At 37.3% G+C, this 21197-nt stretch overlaps 1 protein-coding gene across 8 annotated transcripts in view; it reads left to right on the top strand.

Annotated features, from left to right (window-relative positions):
* Positions 1-21197, top strand: part of LOC113994500 (neurabin-1-like) — a 48036-nt gene that overhangs the window by 18518 nt on the left and 8321 nt on the right. For 5 of the 8 annotated variants that reach the window (XR_005566030.1, XR_005566029.1, XM_027733607.2 and 2 more), the window contains exons 8-17: positions 263-316; positions 4506-4735; positions 6420-6516; positions 6597-6786; positions 7602-7753; positions 8557-8890; positions 11506-11593; positions 12705-12776; positions 13289-13484; positions 18787-18903. Coding sequence is in view for 6 of the 8 variants with exons in the window: in XM_027733607.2 (XP_027589408.1) it covers positions 263-316; positions 4506-4735; positions 6420-6516; positions 6597-6786; positions 7602-7753; positions 8557-8890; positions 11506-11593; positions 12705-12776; positions 13289-13484; positions 18787-18903 (1530 nt within the window). In the remaining 2 variants the exon portion in view is untranslated. The remainder of the gene's footprint in view (positions 1-262; positions 317-4505; positions 4736-6419; positions 6517-6596; positions 6787-7601; positions 7754-8556; positions 8891-11505; positions 11594-12704; positions 12777-13288; positions 13485-18786; positions 18904-21197) is intronic. The other 3 variants (XM_039387988.1, XM_039387990.1, XM_039387989.1) reach the window with 3 other exon arrangements.

Raw genomic sequence — 21197 nt, 5'->3', positions numbered from 1 at the left:
AGGTGGGATTTTTAACAATCGGAGGTTATGTATTGATTACCGTGGAACTTTTTGGGGGGTTAATTTGAGCTAGTTTTGGTTTGTTTTTGGTGGTTTTTTTTAATAAAAGCTCATGATTACTTCTTTAATTGATAAATAATTAAGTTGACTTGATGCCACTATAAAAATGGTTTGCAGAAAAAGGGAATCATGGAGAAATTCTTAAAACTAGCGTTTCAAATGTAATTTTTTGTACTCATACAATTTCTTTCCTTTATTTCAGCTGCAATTAAAACATGCAGTAACAGTAGCTGAAGTGAATCAATTGAAGGAGAAAGTAAGTTTTCAAAGAGTCTTATTATTTGTTTGGGTGGTTTTTTGTTGGGTGGTTTGCTTTGGGATTTTTCTTATTTCTGTGGCTATTGATTTTACCAGGAATAAGCTGAATGGAGAAGGCAGAATCCATTTAGGCTTTAGGAACCAGTGTTGTGCTAGACAGACTAAGCTGAAGAGCTACACTCAAATTAAAAATAAAGAAAAAATACAACAAAACCTACACAAACCAGTAAAAAAATCCTGGCCCCAGAATCCCCTCTGTGCCATTACAAAATGAATGATTCAGTATTACTACGTAGAGTAGCTGAATATAGTGGAGTACTGTATGAAACAAGCTCCTAAACAAATATGAGAACATTATCACTGGATAAAACTTGGCTAATTTGAGTTTAGATTTGGTTCTTGCAGACAATGGTTTGTGGCTGTCTTTCTGTTACCAGAAAGTTATTTCTGTTATCCTGTTTCCCCTCTTTCCGTCCTCAAATTTCTGACCTGCTCTGGGCAGAGAGTTTGTTTCAGCTTTTTTTTTTTGGTGAGGATTCATTCAATGCTTCTGCTTATTCTGAGAAAGGGTTTCTCATTCTTTTTTGCTACTTTTTCCACTGATGCAGATTTGTGTGTGGCCTTTTTCTGGAAATATTACTTGTGGGAGAGCAGCTTCTTTTATTCCATTTTCTGTCTGTGTTGCCTTGCTCAGAAATGCATACCTTAGGACAAGCTGCAGCACATTGCTGGGAGCAGGTAGCAAGTGGGGAGGGGATAGTGCTTCAGATTGCAATAATTAGTTAGTACAGCTTACAGCCCCACTTTTAATTCAAGACATTCTTAGTCTTTCAACATTTCTGTTCCATCAGCAGGTGATCTTAACTGGCTTCAAAAGCAGTGATTTCTTCATTGTAAAAGTGAGGACACTTACAAACTAGGCTGTATCTTGTCTGTTTACTTTTATAATGTGGCTTCTGTCCAGCTGAAGGGGTGACATCCCTTTCGTTTATCGAGGGAATGTTTGGTGGTTTTGTACATTAGCTCAAGGAAAGCAAACCATGTGTATGTCATCATTTATTAGGAAGACCAATGTTACAGAATCACAGAACATGCCAAGCTGGAAGAGACCCGTAAGGATCAAGTTCAACTCCTTGCCCTACACAGGACCATCCCCAAGAGTCACACCATGTGGCTGAGAGCATTGTCCAAATGCTTCTTTTGAACTCTGGCAGTCTTGGTGCTGTGACCACTTCCCTGGGGAGCCTGTTCCAGCATCCAACCACCCTCTGATTGAAGAACCTCTTTTTAATATCCAACCTAAACCTTCCTGGACGCAACTTCTGGCCATTCCCTGGGGTCCTGTAACTGGTCACCACAGAGAAAAGATCAATGCCTGCCCCTACTTCCCCTCACAAGGAAGTTGTAACTGCAATGAGGTCTCCCCTCAGTCTCCTCCAACTGAACATACCACGTGCCCTCAGCTGCTCTTCACACGACTTCCCCTCAAGGCCCTTCACCACCTTCGTTACCCTCCTTTGGACACTCTCTAGTATCTTAATGTCTTTCTTATATTGTGGTGCCCAAAACTGCACACAGTATTCAGGGTGAGGCCGCCCCAATGCAGAGCAGAGTGGGACAATCCCCTTCCTCGACCAGCTGGTGATGCTGGGCCTGATGTCCCTCAGGACACAGTTTGCCCTCCTGGCTGCCAGGGCACTGGTGACTCATATTCAGCTTGCCATTGAGCAGGACTCCCAGGTTCCTTTCCATGGCACTGCTTTCCAGCATCTCATTCCCCAGTCTGTATGGACATCTGGGGTTGCCTCATTGCAGGTGCAGAATCCAACACTTTCCCTTGTTGAACTTCATGTGGTTGGTGATTGCCCAGCCCTCTAATTTGTCCAGGTCTCTCTGCAGGGCCTTCGAGGGAGTCAACAGCTCCTCCCAGTTTTGTGTCATCTCCAAATTTGCTTAATATTCCTTCCAGTCCTGTCTCCAAGTCCTTTATGAAGATGTTGAAGAGCACAGGGCCCAAGATGGAGCCCTGTGGCACCCCAGTAGTGACAGGTGTCCAGTCTGATGTTACCCCATTCACTATTACCCTCTGTGCTCGACCCGTGAGCCAGTTGCTCACCCATCACATGATGTGTTTATCCACCTGTGTGCTGGACAGTTTGTCCAGAAGGACACTGTGAGAGACAGTATCCAAAGCTTTACTGAAATCCAAAAAGATGACATCAGCTGGCTTCTCTGGATCAGCTAGGTGGGTTACCCTGTCATAAAAGGAAATCAGATTTGATAAGCAGGACTTTGCTGTCATGAAGCCGTGCTGGCTGTGACCAATGACTGCATTGTCTTTTATGTTTTTTTCAATATCTCCCAGAATAATCTTCTCCATAACTTTACCAGGCACTGAGGTGAGACTGACAGGCCTGTAGTTTCCAGGGATCTCCTTCTTGCCCTCCTTGGAAATCACCAGCTTCCAATCAGCTGGGACCCATCCAGATTCCCAAGGCCACTCAAAAATCATCAAGAGGGGCTTTGAAATGACATCAGTAGCTCTTTGAGGATTCTGGGATGAATCCCGTCAGGCCCCATAGATTTGTAGGGATCCAGCTGGAGCAGCAGATCCTGCACAATTTCAGAGTCGGCTGGGAGCTGATGATTCTCTCAGTTATGGTCCTCCAGCTCAGGGCACTGAGACCCCCTTGGTCCATCATCCATGTTGAAGACAGAGGCAAAGAAAACATTAAACACCTCTGCCTTGTCTCTGTCCCTGTTTGGGAGGTGAGCATCCTCATACTGTAACAGACTAATGATATTTCTACACTGCCTATTGCCATTAATATATTTGAAAAAACTCTTTTTACCGTCCCCAACATTTCTGGCAGCTGCAACTCCAGCTGAGCTTTGGCTGCATGAATTTTCTCTCTACAGTGGCAAGCAGAATCTCTGTTCTTCCCATGTCACTTGACCTTGCTTCCACTGAGCATACATTTCCCTTTTATGCCTTATTTCCAAGAAGAGATGCCTACTCAGCCAAGCCAGCCTTCTGCCTGACCTGCTTGATTTCCAGCATTTGGGAATTGCTGCTCCTGTGCCCTTAGGAGGTGAAGTTTGAAAAGCGACCAGCACTGATGGACCCCAGCACCTGCAAAAACGTTTTCCCAGGAGACTTTACTTACTAGTTCCCTGAGCAGCCTGAAATCTGCTGTGATCATGTTCAGAGTTGAGGTTTTACTGTCACTTTTCCTCCTGTCAACAGAGATTTTACATGACCACCAATCTCCACTTCACTGACAAGATCCCCTCTGTTGACAAGCGGCAGATCAAGGAGGGCATCTTTCTGAGTCAGCTCCCTTAGGACTGTTGTCATCCAGGTTTTTAGGAGTCTTCTGGCTCGGGTTGTACCAGTTGTGTGATGCTCCCAGTTAATTTCTGGCAAGCCGAAGTCCCCCATAAGGGCAAGGGCAGGTTGATTTGACAGTGTCCATCAGTTCCTCAGAGAATAATTTGTTGGCATCGTCATCCTGGACAGGAGGTCTGTAGCAGACTCCCGCAATGACATCTGCATTTTTTGTTTGTCCCTTGATTCTTACCCAGAGGCTCCCAACTGTGTATTGCCAACTGTGAGCTCCATACATCCTAACCCTTCATTACATACAGTGCTATGCCTCTGCCTCTTCTGCCCTGCCTATCCCTCCTGAAGAGCCTGTAACCATCCAACAGGGCACTCCAGTCACATATAAAATACCAGGGAAGATCATCTGGTCTCATTATTTCATTATTCAAAAAGTGGTTGGTAACAAAGTAGTAGGACAGGGAGCTTGTCTTATACAGGTTATTATTCTTTATCTCTGGTTGCCTTTGGAGGTATTCAAAATAGGACTCTTTGGAGCTAAAGATATAGTGAGATCTGGAACAATATAAACTGACAATAATGGTACTGCTCATTTTATCTCTCTAGAAAAAAAGTGATACCAATGAGGAAGCAGTGAAAAGCTCTTGGGTTTCAGCGCTAAACTTGCTTGGATTAGCAAGGGTTGGAAGAGTTGACATGATTACTTTAACAGTTGTGTCTGGTTTTAATATTACTGATAAGTATGTAATTGTTATTAGCTATTCTCTACTTAAACATGTATGAGCAACTGATTTTTATTTCATCTTTTAGTTTAGATTAATTCCTTAAGTATTAATCTTTTCAGTTAAAAATTGTTGAAGCTGAAAAAAATGAATGGAAATTTAATCGAGCCCAGCTACAGCAAAACTTGGATGAAAGCAAAGAGAAAATTAAAAAGTTAGAGACCTACTGGTTAGAGGCACAAAATTTATGCAAAACAGTGAATGAGCATCTTAAAGAGACTCAAGAACAATGTGATGCCCTTGAAAAGAAATACAGCAAGGCCAAGAAATTGCTTAAAGATTACCAACAAAAGTAAGTACCCCAAAATACTAGGTCTCTATTTATTGCTTGTATGTTTTGTACATTATAGGGAAAGCTGTCAACAATACCCAGGGGTAGGATTCGCTTAATGTGCTTTGTTTTCATTTATCAGAGTTTAGGGAAGCAGTGGGCTATAAATGCTGAATTCTTCCATACCTTAAGTCACCGACTTCTGGAAAGGTTCTCCAGAAATTTTGCTGTTGCTTTTGATTCTTACCTTAGGAACAATTATTTAATATTTCAATTACAATCTTTTTAAAACAACTTAGTTGAGAAGCTGTAATACATCTATACTTTTGGAAGGACTACTTGAAATTTGACATGAGGTGTTTGTGGAAAATTTGCTGTTTGTGGAAAACCCTTTGACTGATTTATATGTTCCAGATAGAGTAGGCATCAGAGGATATTTAATAAAAGTCAGATACATGTGATTCAGTCTGAGTTAGAAGTTATATTTTGTAGGGGGAGTAACAGGAATTATGAGAAAAATTGAGTTTGGGATGTGTATCTAGCCCAATAAAATGGCAGCATGAAAACAGTATCTTCAATCTGTTAATGGGTTTGGAGTAGGAGTAATATTGCTTATTAGATACACCTGTATAAGACTTGAATGCTGTTGTCCTGCAGTTGTGTCTAATTGTTCTACCTTCTTTCCTCTTAGCTAAACAACAGCTAATTGCAAAATATTTGTAGATGTGTCTCGATAATAGAGAACACAACTGTTGCTTTTTATAGTTACTGTAAACATATAATTCTCTTGTCCCCAGTTTCTCTATTTCCTATTTATTTTTAAAGGCAGTTTATATGGTCTTTTGCTCTGTAGTCCACATCCAGAAATGTTACTTTTAACAGTACATTTTTGTGCTGGTTGGTGATCTTTTTAAAGGTCTCCTTTCCCCTCTCCTCCCAAGCTTATCCGCATGGAAGTTCAAAAGTACGTTAAGACGACTGCTAACATGCTAGTTTCCATTTCTTCACTGTTAAGCAAATTCCCATTATTCATTTGACTGTCCCTGAAGCTTTTGCATATTTTGTAGATGTTTTATGCTTATTTCCTGGTTTTATATGTCATTCCATATGATGCAGCCAAAACCAACTTTTATTTTTGTTTCCTTTTCATAGTCATTGTTTCTTTTTGTAAAACTCAGCCATCACAATTTCTGTAGGATGAACCAAGTAGAAACTTGAAATGCAATTTATTTTCCTACAAAGAATTTTACCATTGCTTTTGGAAGGAAAATACTGTGTGTGCATGTATCTTTGTGGAAGAGAGTAAGATGTAATGATTTGAGTTGTGCATGTATTTCAGGCTTAAATGTGTATACAACTTGCCACTTTTAAAAGTTGAGAGATGGTTGTAACTTTGCAGAAAAAGTGTTGCCACGCATCCTTTTTCTGCCCAGAGTAAATAATAGTCATATGTATTTTCTTTTGAAGACAGAAGAAGCATACAAATACATTTTATATGTACAAATACATATTTATATGTATTATAAGGTCATTTTATGACATTACAAGATTAATGAATCAGTTATACCTTACAGGCTGATTTTTGTCTCCATTTACTAGTGGAATGCTTTTTAGTAAATGCAGTTGTGCATATTTCTATTTTATGTATTTTTCTACATTTCTGTGTATTACTGTTTCATAGATATATACATATTTCTTTCACCAGAGAAATAGAATTTATGAAGAAAGAAGAAGAGCATTCAAGGCTACTTGAAGAGAGAGACCAGAAATATGCAGAACAACTGAAAATATATCAGGAAAAAGTAAAGCAATATTATATTTTGAAATAAACTTCTGAATTTTTGGAGAGTTGTATCTCACTTCTGAATTTTAATTCTTGCAGATTTCAGAACTTGAAACTAAATTAAAAGTATATGAGAAAATGCCTTATGTTTTTGAACGTGGCAGTTTATTGGAAGATGGCTGTCAAAGTCCAGGCCAGCCTAACGAACAGTCAAAGATAAAAGAAGAAAATGAAAAAGAAACCAAATCAATAGAAGATAGAATAAATTCTTTAGATATGCTCCTTTCTGGTAAGTAGGTTGTAGGATTTTTGATTTGCATATAACAAAAATTAGGAGGATTTACATGTGTATTGGTTTTTTTGTTCTTACAAGAAGTGAAGTGTTTGCTATTTCATAGTGACTGGGTAAATATTTGACCTGAGCCAGTGTGGATAGCTGAGTTTAGGTTCCCCCAACATTTTCAGTATTGTTGTAATGTATTTCTTAAATGTTGTGGGAAAGAGGAGACAGATGGAGAGACAACCATTTTAACTGTTCCTCAGATTCTCTGTCAGTGAAATCAATAATGTTAGTGGGACTAAAACACTGAGATATGTCAGTTAAAATCCCATTAATTTTAAACTATGATTTACAGCAAAACTTGCTATGGTTTTTTCCTTTTAATTTTGTGCCCAGAAAGTTATAAAATATCAGATGGAGGCTCAAGTAAGAATCATATTTTTAAAATATGTGGTAAATGCTTATGTGAGTTTCTGTCTTAAAGAACGAGAATAGGAAAACACACTCAGGGCACAAATTTTCATCTATTTGAAAATAAAATTCAGTTTTCAAGCCATAATACAATTATATTCTGTTGGATTTTATATTTTTAATTGAAGAAGTTGAGTAGAAGTATATTTCAAATTAACTAGAAATTGCTATGAGAATGTGTTTAAATAGTGTAGTATAATATAAAGAGTTTTTTCATATAGTAATGGTTAACAGGTAGAATAATTCTGATCTAAATTCTGAATATTTTTCTGGATGGTGGGTTGGTAAACTTGCCTACCAGTTTGTGCTGTTTTATTTGTTTGGTTCTTTAAAGAAGTTCCTATTTGTTGCAGATTTCGATGCTTTTGTTGGGGATACTCCCAGATTAGACACCAGTGCCCACAAAGCAAAAGCTCAGCTTGCTTTGAAAGTGAAACGCCAGCCACCTTCTCGATCAAAGCTGAAAGAATCTCTTGGGGCTGGACAACAGACTGCAAATCTACAGGTACTGATACTGGTAGATAATTATGCATACAGGAGCCTGAATATGTGTTGAGTTTTATCGGTATTTGCAATTTTAAGTGTTGTCCATGCTTCATTCAGGCTGTGCCAAAGCATTATATTTTTATGCTGTATCAAGTGAAAAAACCCTTTTTGGGTTCATACCATATATGTGAACTCTGGCATGTTTTTGTGGCACAGTTAATTTGAAGTTAGCAAAGAACTATGCAAGCTTGTTGTATTCTGCTTACTGAGATTTTGATACAGTGATATGTTGTGAAATATACTCATTTATCTTATTATTATTTCATCTGAAACAAGTTAGTTATCAGATTTCTTCAAAAACTAAATACTTCTGAAATGCTTCATTACTCCATAAGTCATCATTTAAGTTCACAAGAAGTATACCAGTAAAACGTTCTATCATGTTTCTGGAAAACAGTGGAAGAATTGAGGTGTATGTAGTCAGTATGTGAGAGAGCCTGTCATAGAAGGAGAACATTGAACTAATTCAGTTAGACTGAAAAGTGGTTACATTGAATTGGAATGGCCAAGGTGTAGCAGAATATTTCTGACTTGACTAGAAAAAGATGGTTTTTGATGTGCAAAAAGATCTATATAAAGGTGGATAACAGAAAGCCTATAAAATGAGTTTCAAGATGGTCTCCACAAGCGAGTACATTCAGAAAATTTTCAGAACTGATCAACTTTGTGTAGCATAGCATATCCTTCCGTCCTGGTAAAAGATCATACAGTAAATGAGTATATGTCATGTTTATTATAAAATGACTTTTGACTTTGTTGAAGGATGAGGATTCAGAAGATACTGTTCTCAACAGAGAACTTTCCACTATGTACCTAACCAAGACCTTAGAAACAAGTGAAAAATTACCTCTCCCACGCCTGGATGACTCAGATCGAAAGACTGAAAAGCTGGAAAAAAGAGAAAGCACAGAAAGTCCTCTAGAGTCAAGTCCTTCTGCTTCCACACACTCTTCTCCAGTACACAAACCAAGCAACGAAAATAGCACCACCACTCCTCGTTCACCTCCTCCTGAAGAGATGACTCCAAGTTCTCCTCAAGGGTATCTCAAGAATGTTAAACAAAGAGAGGCAAAAGGGAAAGGGAAAGAGGCCAAGGGTAAGACTTAAGGGTTTAAAATCAGCCTAGTCACTATTAAGCATTATTTGATGGAAATACTTGGCTTTTTTTCTTATGAATAATTGGAAAAGGCATCTAATATAATCTTTTAAAAGTTTGATATTTTCTGTAATCAACTAGCACAAATGTATAAAGGCAGATGATACTTGCTGTCTTTTCTATATAGCTCAGCAAAACCCTTCTTTTAATACCCTGAAACAGGATTTATTTTATGCTCTCCTCAATTTGTGTTTCTATAAAGTCTTAAAAATAGTTCTAACCCAGCAATACAAGAAAGACATTAAGCTATTAGAGAGTGTCCAAAGGAGGGCAATGAAAGTGTTGAAGGGTCTTGAGGGGAAGTCATGTGAGGAGCAGCTGAGGGCACGTGGTATGTTCAGTTGGAGGAGACTGAGGGGAGACCTCATTGCAGTTACAACTTCCTTGTGAGGGGAAGTAGGGGCAGGCATTGATCTTTTCTCTGTGGTGACCAGTTACAGGACCGCAGGGAATGGCCAGAAGTTGTGTCAGGGGAGGTTTGGGTTGGATATTAGAAAAAGATTCTTCACCCAGAGGGTGGCTGGGCACTGAAACAGCCTGCCCAGGGAAGTGGTCACAGCATCAAGCTTGCCCGAATTCAAGAAGCATTTGGACAATGCTCTCAGGCACATGGTGTGACTCTTGGGGATGGTTCTGTGTAGGGCCAGGAGTTAGACTCGGTGATCCTTGTGCGTCCTTTCCAACTCAGCATATTCTGTGATTCTGTTAGTTTTAAAAAAAAAATCAAACCATTTATCAAAACAAGTACCTAATATATAAATATATTGATTTTGCTTTCTTTTCTACATTTTTTGTGGTAGCAGAAGCATTGCAAACACCTTTTTTTTTTTTTTTAAATTGGCCCCTGGAGGAGCTAATTAATGGAGTGCATCAAAGATGAGGATTACTATACAGAGCTTGCTCTTTGTGCGCAAATGCTACTTTCTGCTAGATTGTTGCTCTCTAACCATATTTAAATGTCTACCTATTATTTCATTGAAATAATCCTTTCTATTACCTTCCCATGCATTCATGTATCAGTCTGTATTTTAACCTACCTGTTGTGTTGCATTTAAGAAATTAGCTCTTTTCTTAAATATTACCTCTGGAAATAGAGGTGGAAACAAATGTCAATATTAAAAGTAATTCTATTGCTTTTGTATTTAAGTTGACAGAAAAAATAACTAGTTTAACTGTAGCTAATAATTTATTGATTGTTACATGTTTAGAAAGAGTGGTTAACTAATCAGCTAAAGTTCTGATGTTGATCAGAAACTACTGATCAGATATACCAAAAAAACCAAAAAGGGATAAACTCTTGACTATCCTGATAATTCAGTATGTCAGCTTTGAGATAATCATTACATGTTTCTGGAATTATTATTAGCTGATGAAGTGGTAGGGAATTGTCTTTAGTTTTGTTTAATAAACATGATTTTGGGGTTTTATGGTCCTTGAAGGCATCTGTGTACATTACTTCATGTCAGGAGTTGTCTTGAAGGCAGAACTTAAAGTCTGCTTTGGCTCACAAAAAGCAGATAGCATCTCTCTCACAAGCAGCTTAGTTATGAAACACCTGATTTGCAATACAAAACATATTTCAATTATTTAAAGAACATCAAGTAGCCTGAGAACTTAAAAGTAAGTGCATTTAGAACTTGCAGTAATCTGTTACAATCCACTGAGAAGTGGTAGTGTGATGCTTAAGTTCATCACCTAATTTTATTTAATTATTGAAAAGTTGGTATTGAACATGTTTTATTTGGTGAAAAATTGGATCCTAAGAGGCGTTGTATGCAGTTTTGAAAATATGAGTGTTGGAGGAGCTTCGAAGTCCCAGTTGTTTCTTTAGAATTGTCACAATTTCTATACCATTTCCAAGAAACTCAGCTTGTTAGGATCTGTCTGCTCTTCAGGTGCTGACTGTCATGTTGGTTAGGCACACTTTCTGGAGCTGGCAGCTTGCATACACAGCCCACGTTTGAAGTAACTGGCCTAGACTACTGAACCAGAAAAAATTACAAAAGGAACATCTATAATACTTCAAGCATAATAAAGGATGATTAAATGCTCTACTTGCTCAACTGTTGCTTTAAAAATTAGTTTCTTTCATGCATCTTATACCGATTATGTAGTTTTAATTATCTATTTTGTGCATTTTGAAGTTGACATTTTGCAAGAGGAGGAGATAGGTTTAGAAAAAAGTATCTTAAACTATCTTTTGTTTGTAATTCATTGAAGCAAAATACTGTGGCAAGTTTTATCTTTCTGTAGGCAGTATAGAATTCTATAATATAATAATTCTGTTTATCAAAAGCAGTATTTTTGAACAGTCATAAGTAACTGTTGTGTTGCCATTTTTCAGTGTCACAGCACAACCAGAATGATGGGAAGATGTCACAGAGAATAACTTAGGTTGATATGGCAGTAGTATTTTCAGCTAGTGTCTGCATGTGAGAATGTGAATTTTAACATGGTCACTCAGGTTTTAGTATCTCACAAGCATTGTCATTAGTACTTGAAACTTGCAGGTATTTTTAAAATAATGTTTTTATTTTTCACCCCCCTGTGGAAAGCAGAAGAAAAGAAAAATGAAGACAGGACAGTAGAAACAAATGAAGGAACATCGTCAGGGAAGTCCAAAAGGAGATTTCCAGATTTTGGGTAAGATTTTACTCTTGTTCCTTCGGACAAAAATGGTGCCCTGTGTTACTTTTGAGAATATCATGTTATCTAAATAATAAAATGTTGAGGAAATCCAGTAATGCTACTTCATAGCAACATCACTGGATAGAGTCTTGATCATCTTGAATTTGTATTGCTCCTTTCATGTTTCTACCACATTTTGACTATTTATCTATACTTTTTTCCTGTCAAAGAATTCCTTGGGGTTCTTCAGTTTTTTTATGAATACACCACTGAATACACTAAATTGCAAATACATGTGTAGTTTTATGCCAAAATATTGTTGGTGCCTAAACTCTAATGTTATGTCCTGCTGGTGTTATACTATGAAATAGATACCTTTCTTGCCTTAATTCCTTCTATAGCAGAGGTGTCATTACATAGCTTTGACTATAGTCTCTGCTTACTGAACTGTTCCTTGGAGGCAGGCATGAGCAGATTTCTGAGTTTCATTTAAAAAATGAGGTTGCCCACAGGGGTAAAAGAGAAGCGCAAGCTGCATATTGTCTGGAAATAGTGTGGTAACTGAACTCTGGGGATTTAAGAGAAAGAGTTGCTACATTTTGCAGTAAGCCTTGCTCCTTTGGAGACATTGGAGCTTGTTGAAGCCATCTAACATTGAAGACTTAAACTGGTACTGCCACAATGGCATCATAATATATAATATAAAAATGATAACTTATTTCACACACAGATAGTGTAGGTAGTGACTTGGCTCAAGTCACTGCACTGCATAGGAATACTTATATAGCAATAAAACTGTGTTCTTCCTCTTGGTTGTATCTGCTATATGCTATGTTTCTTTGGGCATTTTCTGGTTTTGTTTTGGTTATATGTGGTCTTTGAAAGGATACTGTCATTCTTAAAACATGAATGGCAACTTTTTAAATTGCATTTATAATCTGGAAAATCATGCTTTGTGTAACAAGATGCTTTTTGTAACTGTTGAAATCAATGTAAAAACTACTTTGCATGCAAATGTTGCTTTTTGTAACTTGAAATCAATGTAAAAATTAGTTTGCTTGATTTAAAAAATGTTGCAACTGTGTAAATGCAAATGCTGTATGAAGTCTGTGTTTTTTCACTTCAGGGGATTACGGAAATCTGGGGGCAAGGGTAAGAAGCAAGAAAAAGAAAATCTGAGAGGTTCTCTGGATAGCAGGTAGTTATTTTGTTAGTTCAGTACATACGTGTTGCATTCATAAAATTTGTAACCTAAGAATGTGTTTAAAACTGTCATTACTGTGATCTTGAAGTACACTCATGTTTAACAGTGATAAAATGATATGAAGATGAATGATGTAGAGAGGAGCTTCTAATCTCATTAAATAAGAAAAAATACACAGAAAACTTCAGAGCAAATTATATATAAAAACTGTATTTTGCTTAGAAAGATGAATGACAAGTAAATTAAATTAGTATATTGCAATTTTTTAATTGTGTGAAATACTGCAAAAGTTCTTAAATTTGTGATGTTAAATAACTCACATTATTTTGCATGGATCTTTAAAGGTAAATATCAGTTCAGGTATCAGTTGTGCTGTGAAACTGTTGAAAATAAGTATTGAGTGTTTTTAGTTTGTTCTTGTTTTTAAGGCGGGGGTTGTGTGTTTGAGGGATGGGATGGAGGTTTTTCTATTGTTGTTTAAACACAATTTAATCTGCTTATCTCAGAGGTTCCCGAGAACTCTTGGATGACTCTGGCAACAATCTATCTGCATCAGATTCAGATTCCCCTGCTCCTACTTGCATGCCTTTCTCTTGGTTTGGAGACAGCCACAAAGAGCCTCCAGTTTCTAGTAGCAGCCTGCACGTTACCCAGAGCGGGCAGGATGGTTGTGAGCACGGTCAAGAGAAGAACAGAACCAAGGTAAAGATGACTGATTTGTGCTTTGAATATTTAAATGTTGCATCTTGATAAAGAAAAAACATCAGTGGTTAGTATGTGGAAGCCTAATGACTTAGTCCATGACCACATCACCTCTTACAAACGTTGCTGCAGAAGTTTGAGAATTTACAGCCCTCACAAGCAGACACTGTGTGAGTGTTCCTGTTCCCTCCTCTTTAGTTGAAACATCAGTAGTGGCTATTCAGGCTGAAGTAACACAAGGAAAAATCACAGGGTATGTTTTTTCGCTGGTTTATAACACTAAAAGTAACACTAGCTTTAGGAAAGCATAGCTTTAAAAGCCAAATCTGTTTCCCAGCCTAGTACTTGGGGGAAGCGTACATAAATAGAGGTCAGCCTTCCAAGCAGTTGGCCAACCAGTTCTTACCATACTGGAATGTAGGGTTGGAATACCAGACTGTTGGAGAAAGGATAGCATCCTGGTTTTCATTAACAAATTTAGTATTGAAAGCCAAGAAGCGTGTCCATAGAACACTGTCTCTTCCAAGAAACTACTTCTGAGTAACTGATAATGTTCTAATAATTTAAAACCTTTTAACCAGGTCCTAAAAGTGACACTACAGAGTTCAGTCTGTAGCCATAAAGTTGCCATCTTTATAGTTTAAAACCATTTGAAAGAAATAGCTTTAAAAAGTAAAAAGTTTAATGTGTGCACTGTCTAAATGTTTGGTAAGACTAAGCCTAAATGTAAGACTATTCCCAACAAACTTATTAACTTCATTCTTGTTTCCTTTGGATTTTGTTAGATTGAAAATTATAGTTATTTGAGTAACCTCATAAGCTAAGTTTGTTCTTGAGTTTCACACTTTTTCTTCACTTTGGATGGGCAAAACACCCTTTCATGTTTTCCTTTTCTTCTGTTATTAGAGAGAAATTGCATATCCAGAAGAGAAACTTGCCAGGTTGTAGTCCGTGGAGTCACTGATGTTTTGCAGAGATGACAGATAATAAGTTTGCTTTCCATGTTTCCAGATACTGATTGCATTAAAAGGCTAATACATTTTTTAAATTACTTTCTGTTTTCTCATTGTAAATTTACAGTCCCTGTGATAGGACTAAGTTATCATCATATGTAGTTTTTAAAAATTACAGAAAGTGGGTTTAGAACCATCCAGTACCTTACTATAACACAGGAACTTAATATGAGTAGGAACTTTTTGATCTCTGAAGTAGAACAGAACTTTATAGAATATTGCCCAGTGTGCGTCAGCTCCTGCATTGTTCGCTTCTGTTGACGCGTGCAGTGGCCAAAAGGTGTTTCTGTACATAACCAAGGATCTTGCAGGGTATATGCATATATTTTGATAAAATTTTTGATTAAATAGGAGTGCATGGTTGATCTCTTAATAGGCTGCAGCAAAGCTATCAAGAGATGTTTTCTGTCCAGATAAACATTCAGAGGTTTATCTTTCAAAGTCATTGATTCTGAAGAACCCATTCGTCCCCTCTTCATTCCTCCTTTCTGATTCAAATAATTTTTCTAAATCCCACTGCTGCATTTCTACTATAAGCACCTGTAATGTGCTTAAGCACCTCTTAAGGTTTTTATATATAGAAGTTCTTTTTGGCCATCAAAAAGGTATAGATCTTACCAGATTGGGTGCTCTCTTCCTTTCGTTGCCCTGAAATAATAGCCTTTTCTTCTTATTGTTGTCTACTTTATCCAAGTTGATTATCACTTAAACCTTCCAGCTGGTTTCTTGCTACTGGTTTGGGGTTTTTTTTGTTGTTTCCTTCTCATGCTGCAGCATGTAATTGCTGCTTGCTGCTCTTTTTCTTAGTGCCAGTTGCAAAACAGCAGCTGGAAGATTATGCAAGTCTCCAGCTATATTCCTGCTTTGTAAAATGGCAGAAAGCTGATCCCATTGAAGAACAGATTCTCATACATTCATTAATCATAAAATCATACTTGTCCTCTCCAAAGTCAGGCTGTTTTCACTTTGCAGTGTTTGAGGTCTGTAACGTGACAGTGGCTGTTCCTTGGAATGAATGACTAATCGTTCTAGATCTTAACCTGGAGTTGGTAATTACATTTGCACTACAGTAACAAGGCTTTGGCTTGTTTTGCTTTGAAAAGACATTAAAGCTGACAAAGAAATGTGCTTGACCACTCAGCAGTGAGTCTTGTTACTAAAACAATATAAAAGCAGGAACTAAGTCATCTTCTCAGAATTTAAGGAAAGAATACTTCTTTTTGTTGGTGTTAACTCCAAATGTGTAAATAAAGCAATATATAGCAAGTGTAGCAATAGTATTTGCTGCTTTTATGTCTGTAATATCCCATATGATCATGTGAAAGCATTTCTTAAAGAACAGGTAGAAGTAGAAACTCTTAAATGAGAACTTTGTCATATAAAAAGTCTCTCACTTGTAATGAGTATTTTGCACTGTATATAATTTGTGTAGTTGTGTTTTAGCATTGATGATGTAAGAAATGTAATTATATTTTAACTGGTTTCTGTTTCTGCACAATTTGCCTCTAAGAGTTACTGCACCTAGAAGGTTTTTGTTTTCTTAAAATGATACTGAAGTTAGTTTTAAAATTACAGTTTGACAATGTAATGAGTCAACTTCTTGCTGCTTGTGAAATCTAGAAACACAGGAATTAAAATCCTATGATGAGTACTTGCAGACTCTTTAGCCTTATGGAACTTCTGAACTACACTGTCCTTAAATTAGTCCCTTTGCATTATCTGCCCCTTCATTTAGTGCCACTCTCTGATACATACACATAAATATTGTTCATATTCACTGTTTTTTCAGAACTCTATTTAGCTTCTGTAAGCTTGTACGCAGCGTTTCATTTTTGATGCAAGGAAGAGCAGGGTGGTATAAAGTATTTATATTCTAGTATCTAAAATCATAGAAAGCATACCTATAAAACCTCTTCTGTCGAAATTCTATGTTCTTCAAGGATCAAAAATCTTTGCAATTGGCTCTAAATCCTTAAAAGGAAATTACTCCTTCTAAAAACTGAATAGGAGCAGGAAGTGGAGAAGACATTGCAACGATGCTCAAATGCTTTTACTTTTGGCTGTGTTTTCTTCATGTTTTTTCTAAGCTTTTTGCTTAAATATCATAATGCTGGGTTTGGATTTTTTAACTGGTTTGTTTCTTAATTGTTCTTGATTTTCTCTGTAAAGGTAGAAAGAGTGAACGGAGGGCGGCTAAAATAAAAGCTCCTAAATAGATTTTCAGTTTGGGTTGAAGTTAATTTGAGAATAGGTTGATGGACAAAGTATTCTATTATTTCTGGTAATAATTTTTCATCTAAAAGACTAAAGAAGCCCCTAAAATATAATGTAACTAATAAAATAATCTACATGGTAAATAGAACACCATTTTTCAGTCATGGACAGTACCACACAAAGGTAGCAGGAAAACTCAAGCTGTGATTTGAGGTTTTTTGTTTGTTGCGTTATGGTGGTGATGGGTTTTTTCCTTGGTTTTTGGGGTGTGTTTATTTGAGGCTGGAAATGTGTATCATTAATTTTGAGTATAAGGGAGTGCAAAGATCAAGTGTATGCTCCCATAACAAAAATAGAATAATCTAGAAAATTGAGAGTTCAGGTTAAATTGCAATCAGAACATAAATACAGAAGTACTCAATAAATATAATGGCAAAAATGTAGTTCTCTTATGGGAGCATAATTTACTGAAGAAAAATGTCTTTAAGATCAGCTTAATTTAGAATCTCAGGTTATTTATGCATATAGGGGTGTGGTATGGCATCCTTAAAAGTGTAGTTACTTGATTAGAGACTTAAAGAAAATTAGAGAAAATAATGGTGATTTCTTACTGTTTGTAGACAACAAAGAATAGTGCCGAGAAATAAATTTTAGACAGGCAAAAGTAGGATACGTGCTTTTGGCAGAATTATTTTTCACTCACTAAAGAAAAATATCATACAGGTCACAATCTGAGTTGCAAATGGAGGTAATCAAATTAGAGGATATTCTGGAAAAGAGATACATTACTATTCTTCAGAAGGATTTTTTACCAAATTGCTGTGAAGTATTCAGGTGTAGCATCAGGTTTTATCAGAGTCTTCAGCTTGAGTCCCAGGCTGCTCAGGTAACCTGCCTGAGATTGTACCAGTACTGGTTGGCTAAGTTGCAGATCTTGCTGCTTTTAGATACTAAACCAGGCATAAGGATCCAAAAAACTTCCTTTAAACACAGACTAAGTGTAATAACTGAATGTAAACAGTAATGCTATGAAGATTTTACATTCTTTCAGTATGATTTTACATTCTTTCAATGTGATAGTCACATGATAGTATCTTAGTCATATTTCTAACCTGAATTTTGCTTTGACAAATTTATTATTTTAGTGAAGTAATAAAATACTATTTTTTTTTTAAAGTAACAATCTTTTATTTCAGAAGAGTGTTCTGTTTTGCAAATAATATATTCAGGTGGTCAAACTGCATAATTAATGTTTATTTAAACTAGTTTTTCTAAAGACATCTGAGTAATTATTTAACATCTGAAATGTTCGGTTTTGTTGTAGTATTTTTACACTATTTGGTACTTTAAAGAAATTTTACATAGCTTGATATAGTCCATATACTATAAAAATTCTTCTAAAGATATTTTGCATTTATGTAGTATTTTTCATGTACAGTAATTTTCAGATTACATGATTCTGTGCCTCAAATGCAGCCACCTCAAAACTGAATTACCGAATCACAGAGTAGTTTGGGTTGGAAGGGACCTTTAAAGGTCACCTAGATCAACCCCCCTAGATCAGGTTGCTCGGAGGTCTGTTCAACTTGACCTTGAATGTTCCCAGGGATGGGGCATCTACCACCTCTCTGGGCAACCTGTTACAGTGTTTTACCACCCTTATTGAAGCTGTTAAAGGAACTTTAGGCTTCAGTTTAATACAAATTCGGCATGAATAATTTCAACAAATGCATTTTAAATTGCTTCTCCTGAAGCATGGGGTGCCTGCTGAAAAAGTAACCACATGTATTTCCTTATGTACTTAACACCATTTCAGGTTATGACCAATTCTGCACACAAGGTGCTCTTATTGGGGATATTGATTTAAATTTGTTACTGTGTTTTTTTGAATTCAGAAGTTTAACAGAAACAAGTCAGATGCTTTATGTAGTTAGTGCATTTCATGTGTGTTCTAAAGGTAACTGAGTTGTACTGCTTTTTTATTTTAACCAAAAATCAAAATTACTAGAATGTCACCTTATGACCTGCTTTTCCGAGGAGTGAGTTAATAAAACGTTATTTCCACTTGTTTGCAGAGTAGAATTGTCATAGATGATACATACCATAGCAAGCCAAGTTGTGAACTTTCAGGGTTAGTGACAGAACCAAATCTGTCAGGTCGTTCACACACTTTAACCTTCTCTTCAAATGAGGTGAGTTTCAAAGTGTGTATATGTGTCTTGTTGATGTTGTTGTTCACACTACAGCATGTTTAACAGAAACAGATATGTGTAATGTGAAACTAGATGGCTATTCCATATTTGAATGTTGAAGAGCACTATAGAGAATCATAAGCTGTTAATGAACTAAAGGACACGGACTAGTGGGTGACATCAGCCTGTGTGTTCTGATTCTAGTTATATCATAAAAATTGGAGTAAACTCTCTGATCAAATTGCAGTTTTTAATTTTAAATATAACGTTGTTCTTTTCCACTAATTTAAAGCAACTTCCTGGGTGAATAAAAACTGCAGCATTTTTGACCTTCACTTCTGCACAGGTTGATTTTACTGTAAAATTTCATCTCAATAAAAACAAACAAACAAACAAAAAATGAAAAAAAGAAACAACCAAAAAAAGGCAGAATTTGGTAGTTTTGATATATAGGTAGAAATCAGATATCTGAAAATCAGTGTTCATTCCCCTGGACAGCTAACTCCATTGGCTACAGCTGAAACACATGGGTAACATTCTGAGATATTGTCTCATTTGATGATTGACTGATGGGCATCTTTTCCTAAACTAAAGGATTTAATTTCTAAACTCATTAAAAGCTGAACACAGTGATTTTACGGAAATGAGTTAGAGGACTTGCCAAACTGGTGGTTCATGAATGTCAGGGGGGTTTTATTAGCTGTCTTAAATCAGGCTCTGGTGAAAACCTTAATATTCCAGTAATATGTAGAAAGTCAGAACAGTCTTACAAACAGTGTTATAAATATAAATTCACTAAATTAAAAATCTGAAGTGTCAAAAATCATATAACTTGTTTACAGGTTGCAGCAGTGGATTAATTTGTAGAGAGTCATTAGGTCACCCCTGAGCCTCCTCTTCTCCAGGCTGAACAACCCCAGCTCCCTCAGCTCTTCAGACCCTTCACTAGCTTCGGACTTCTCTGGACTTGCTCCAGCACCTCAATGTCCTTCCTGAATTGAGGGCCCAGAACTGGACACAGAACTCAAAGTGTGTCCTCACCAGTGCTGAGTACAGGGGACAAGTGCTGCCCTGGTCCTGCGGGCCACACTATTGCTGATACAGGCCAGGATGCCCTTGGCCCTCGTGGCCACCTGGGCACAGGCTGGCTCATGTTCAGGTGGCAGCTGAGCAGCACCCGCAGGTCCTTTTCCACTGGGCTGCTTTCCAGCTATTCTGCCCCCAGCCTGTAGCACTGCATGGGGTTATTGTGGCCAGAGTGTAGGATCTGGCACTTGGTCTTGTTGAAACTCATGCTGTTGGTCTCAGTCCATAGATCCAAGCTGTCCAGGTCCCTCTCCAAGGCCTTATCCTACCCTCCAGCAGATCAACACTCCAACCTAACTTGGTGTTGTCTGCAAATTTACTGAGGGTACACTCAATCCCCTCATCCAGATCATCAGTAAAGATATTGGACAGGATCCTTAACTTAAGCTCTTCACAAGTAGAATTTCTACATGATGGTTGTTGTTTGAATGGGTTCATAATTATCCATCAGGAATCATGCTATCCAGTGTAACAACCCCTGCTTGCAGAGGGGTGCACCACTGCATGCTGCCTTATAAATCGTGGAATTGTTAGGAAACAAGAGATGGAAGCACCTCTTAGAGATGTAAACAAGGGCAGCACTGAACAGCCTGCATTTGCTGGGCAGGTGCTCACAGGCAGTTTGGGGAAGTGACTGCCTGCTGAGAGTTATGTCGTTAGCAGCCAGCTAGTTACAGCAGAGGCACTTCCCTCACAGATGGCTAGCAAGCTAGCTGGTAATCCTTCTAAAGTTCTTAATATGTTAAATGGTGTGGCAGCAGTGGTGTTTTCTTGTGCTTTGTATTGTCTTCAGAGCTTCAGTATTTCTGTACTTGTTTTCTGAATCACCTGTGTTTTTATGTGGGAGCACATGGCTTTCTCATGCTTCCTTACCTTATAAGTAGTTTTAGTTCTGCTTTCTGCATTTGCAGCTGATTTCTTCTGTGCATGCTGGCTGTTTTGGGGACCGTAACTTTGATGTACAAACAGCTTGGCATGTTCCTTGTGCCTCTGAATGAACATTTGGGATAAAATGATGTAGAGGTGTTATTTAATGAGCAATAAGCATTACTTGGAAGTGTGTGTTCTTCATCTTACCCTTCTACAGTTTTCACTTACCTGTTCATATTCTGAAAAGTATTTAGGTGTGCTTTTCCCTTGTGCAGTAATGAAAAATTCAAATTATACAGGATTAAATGTCTTTCTGAGAGGAGATGATGTCTAGGTGT

This window comes from Pipra filicauda, unplaced genomic scaffold, assembly GCF_003945595.2.
Source record: "Pipra filicauda isolate LSUMZ 115617 unplaced genomic scaffold, ASM394559v2 scaffold5_size6683894_pilon, whole genome shotgun sequence".
Lineage (NCBI taxonomy): Eukaryota > Metazoa > Chordata > Aves > Passeriformes > Pipridae > Pipra > Pipra filicauda.
Note: the sequence above shows the minus strand (reverse complement) of the source record. Positions and strands in the feature narration are given on the sequence as shown.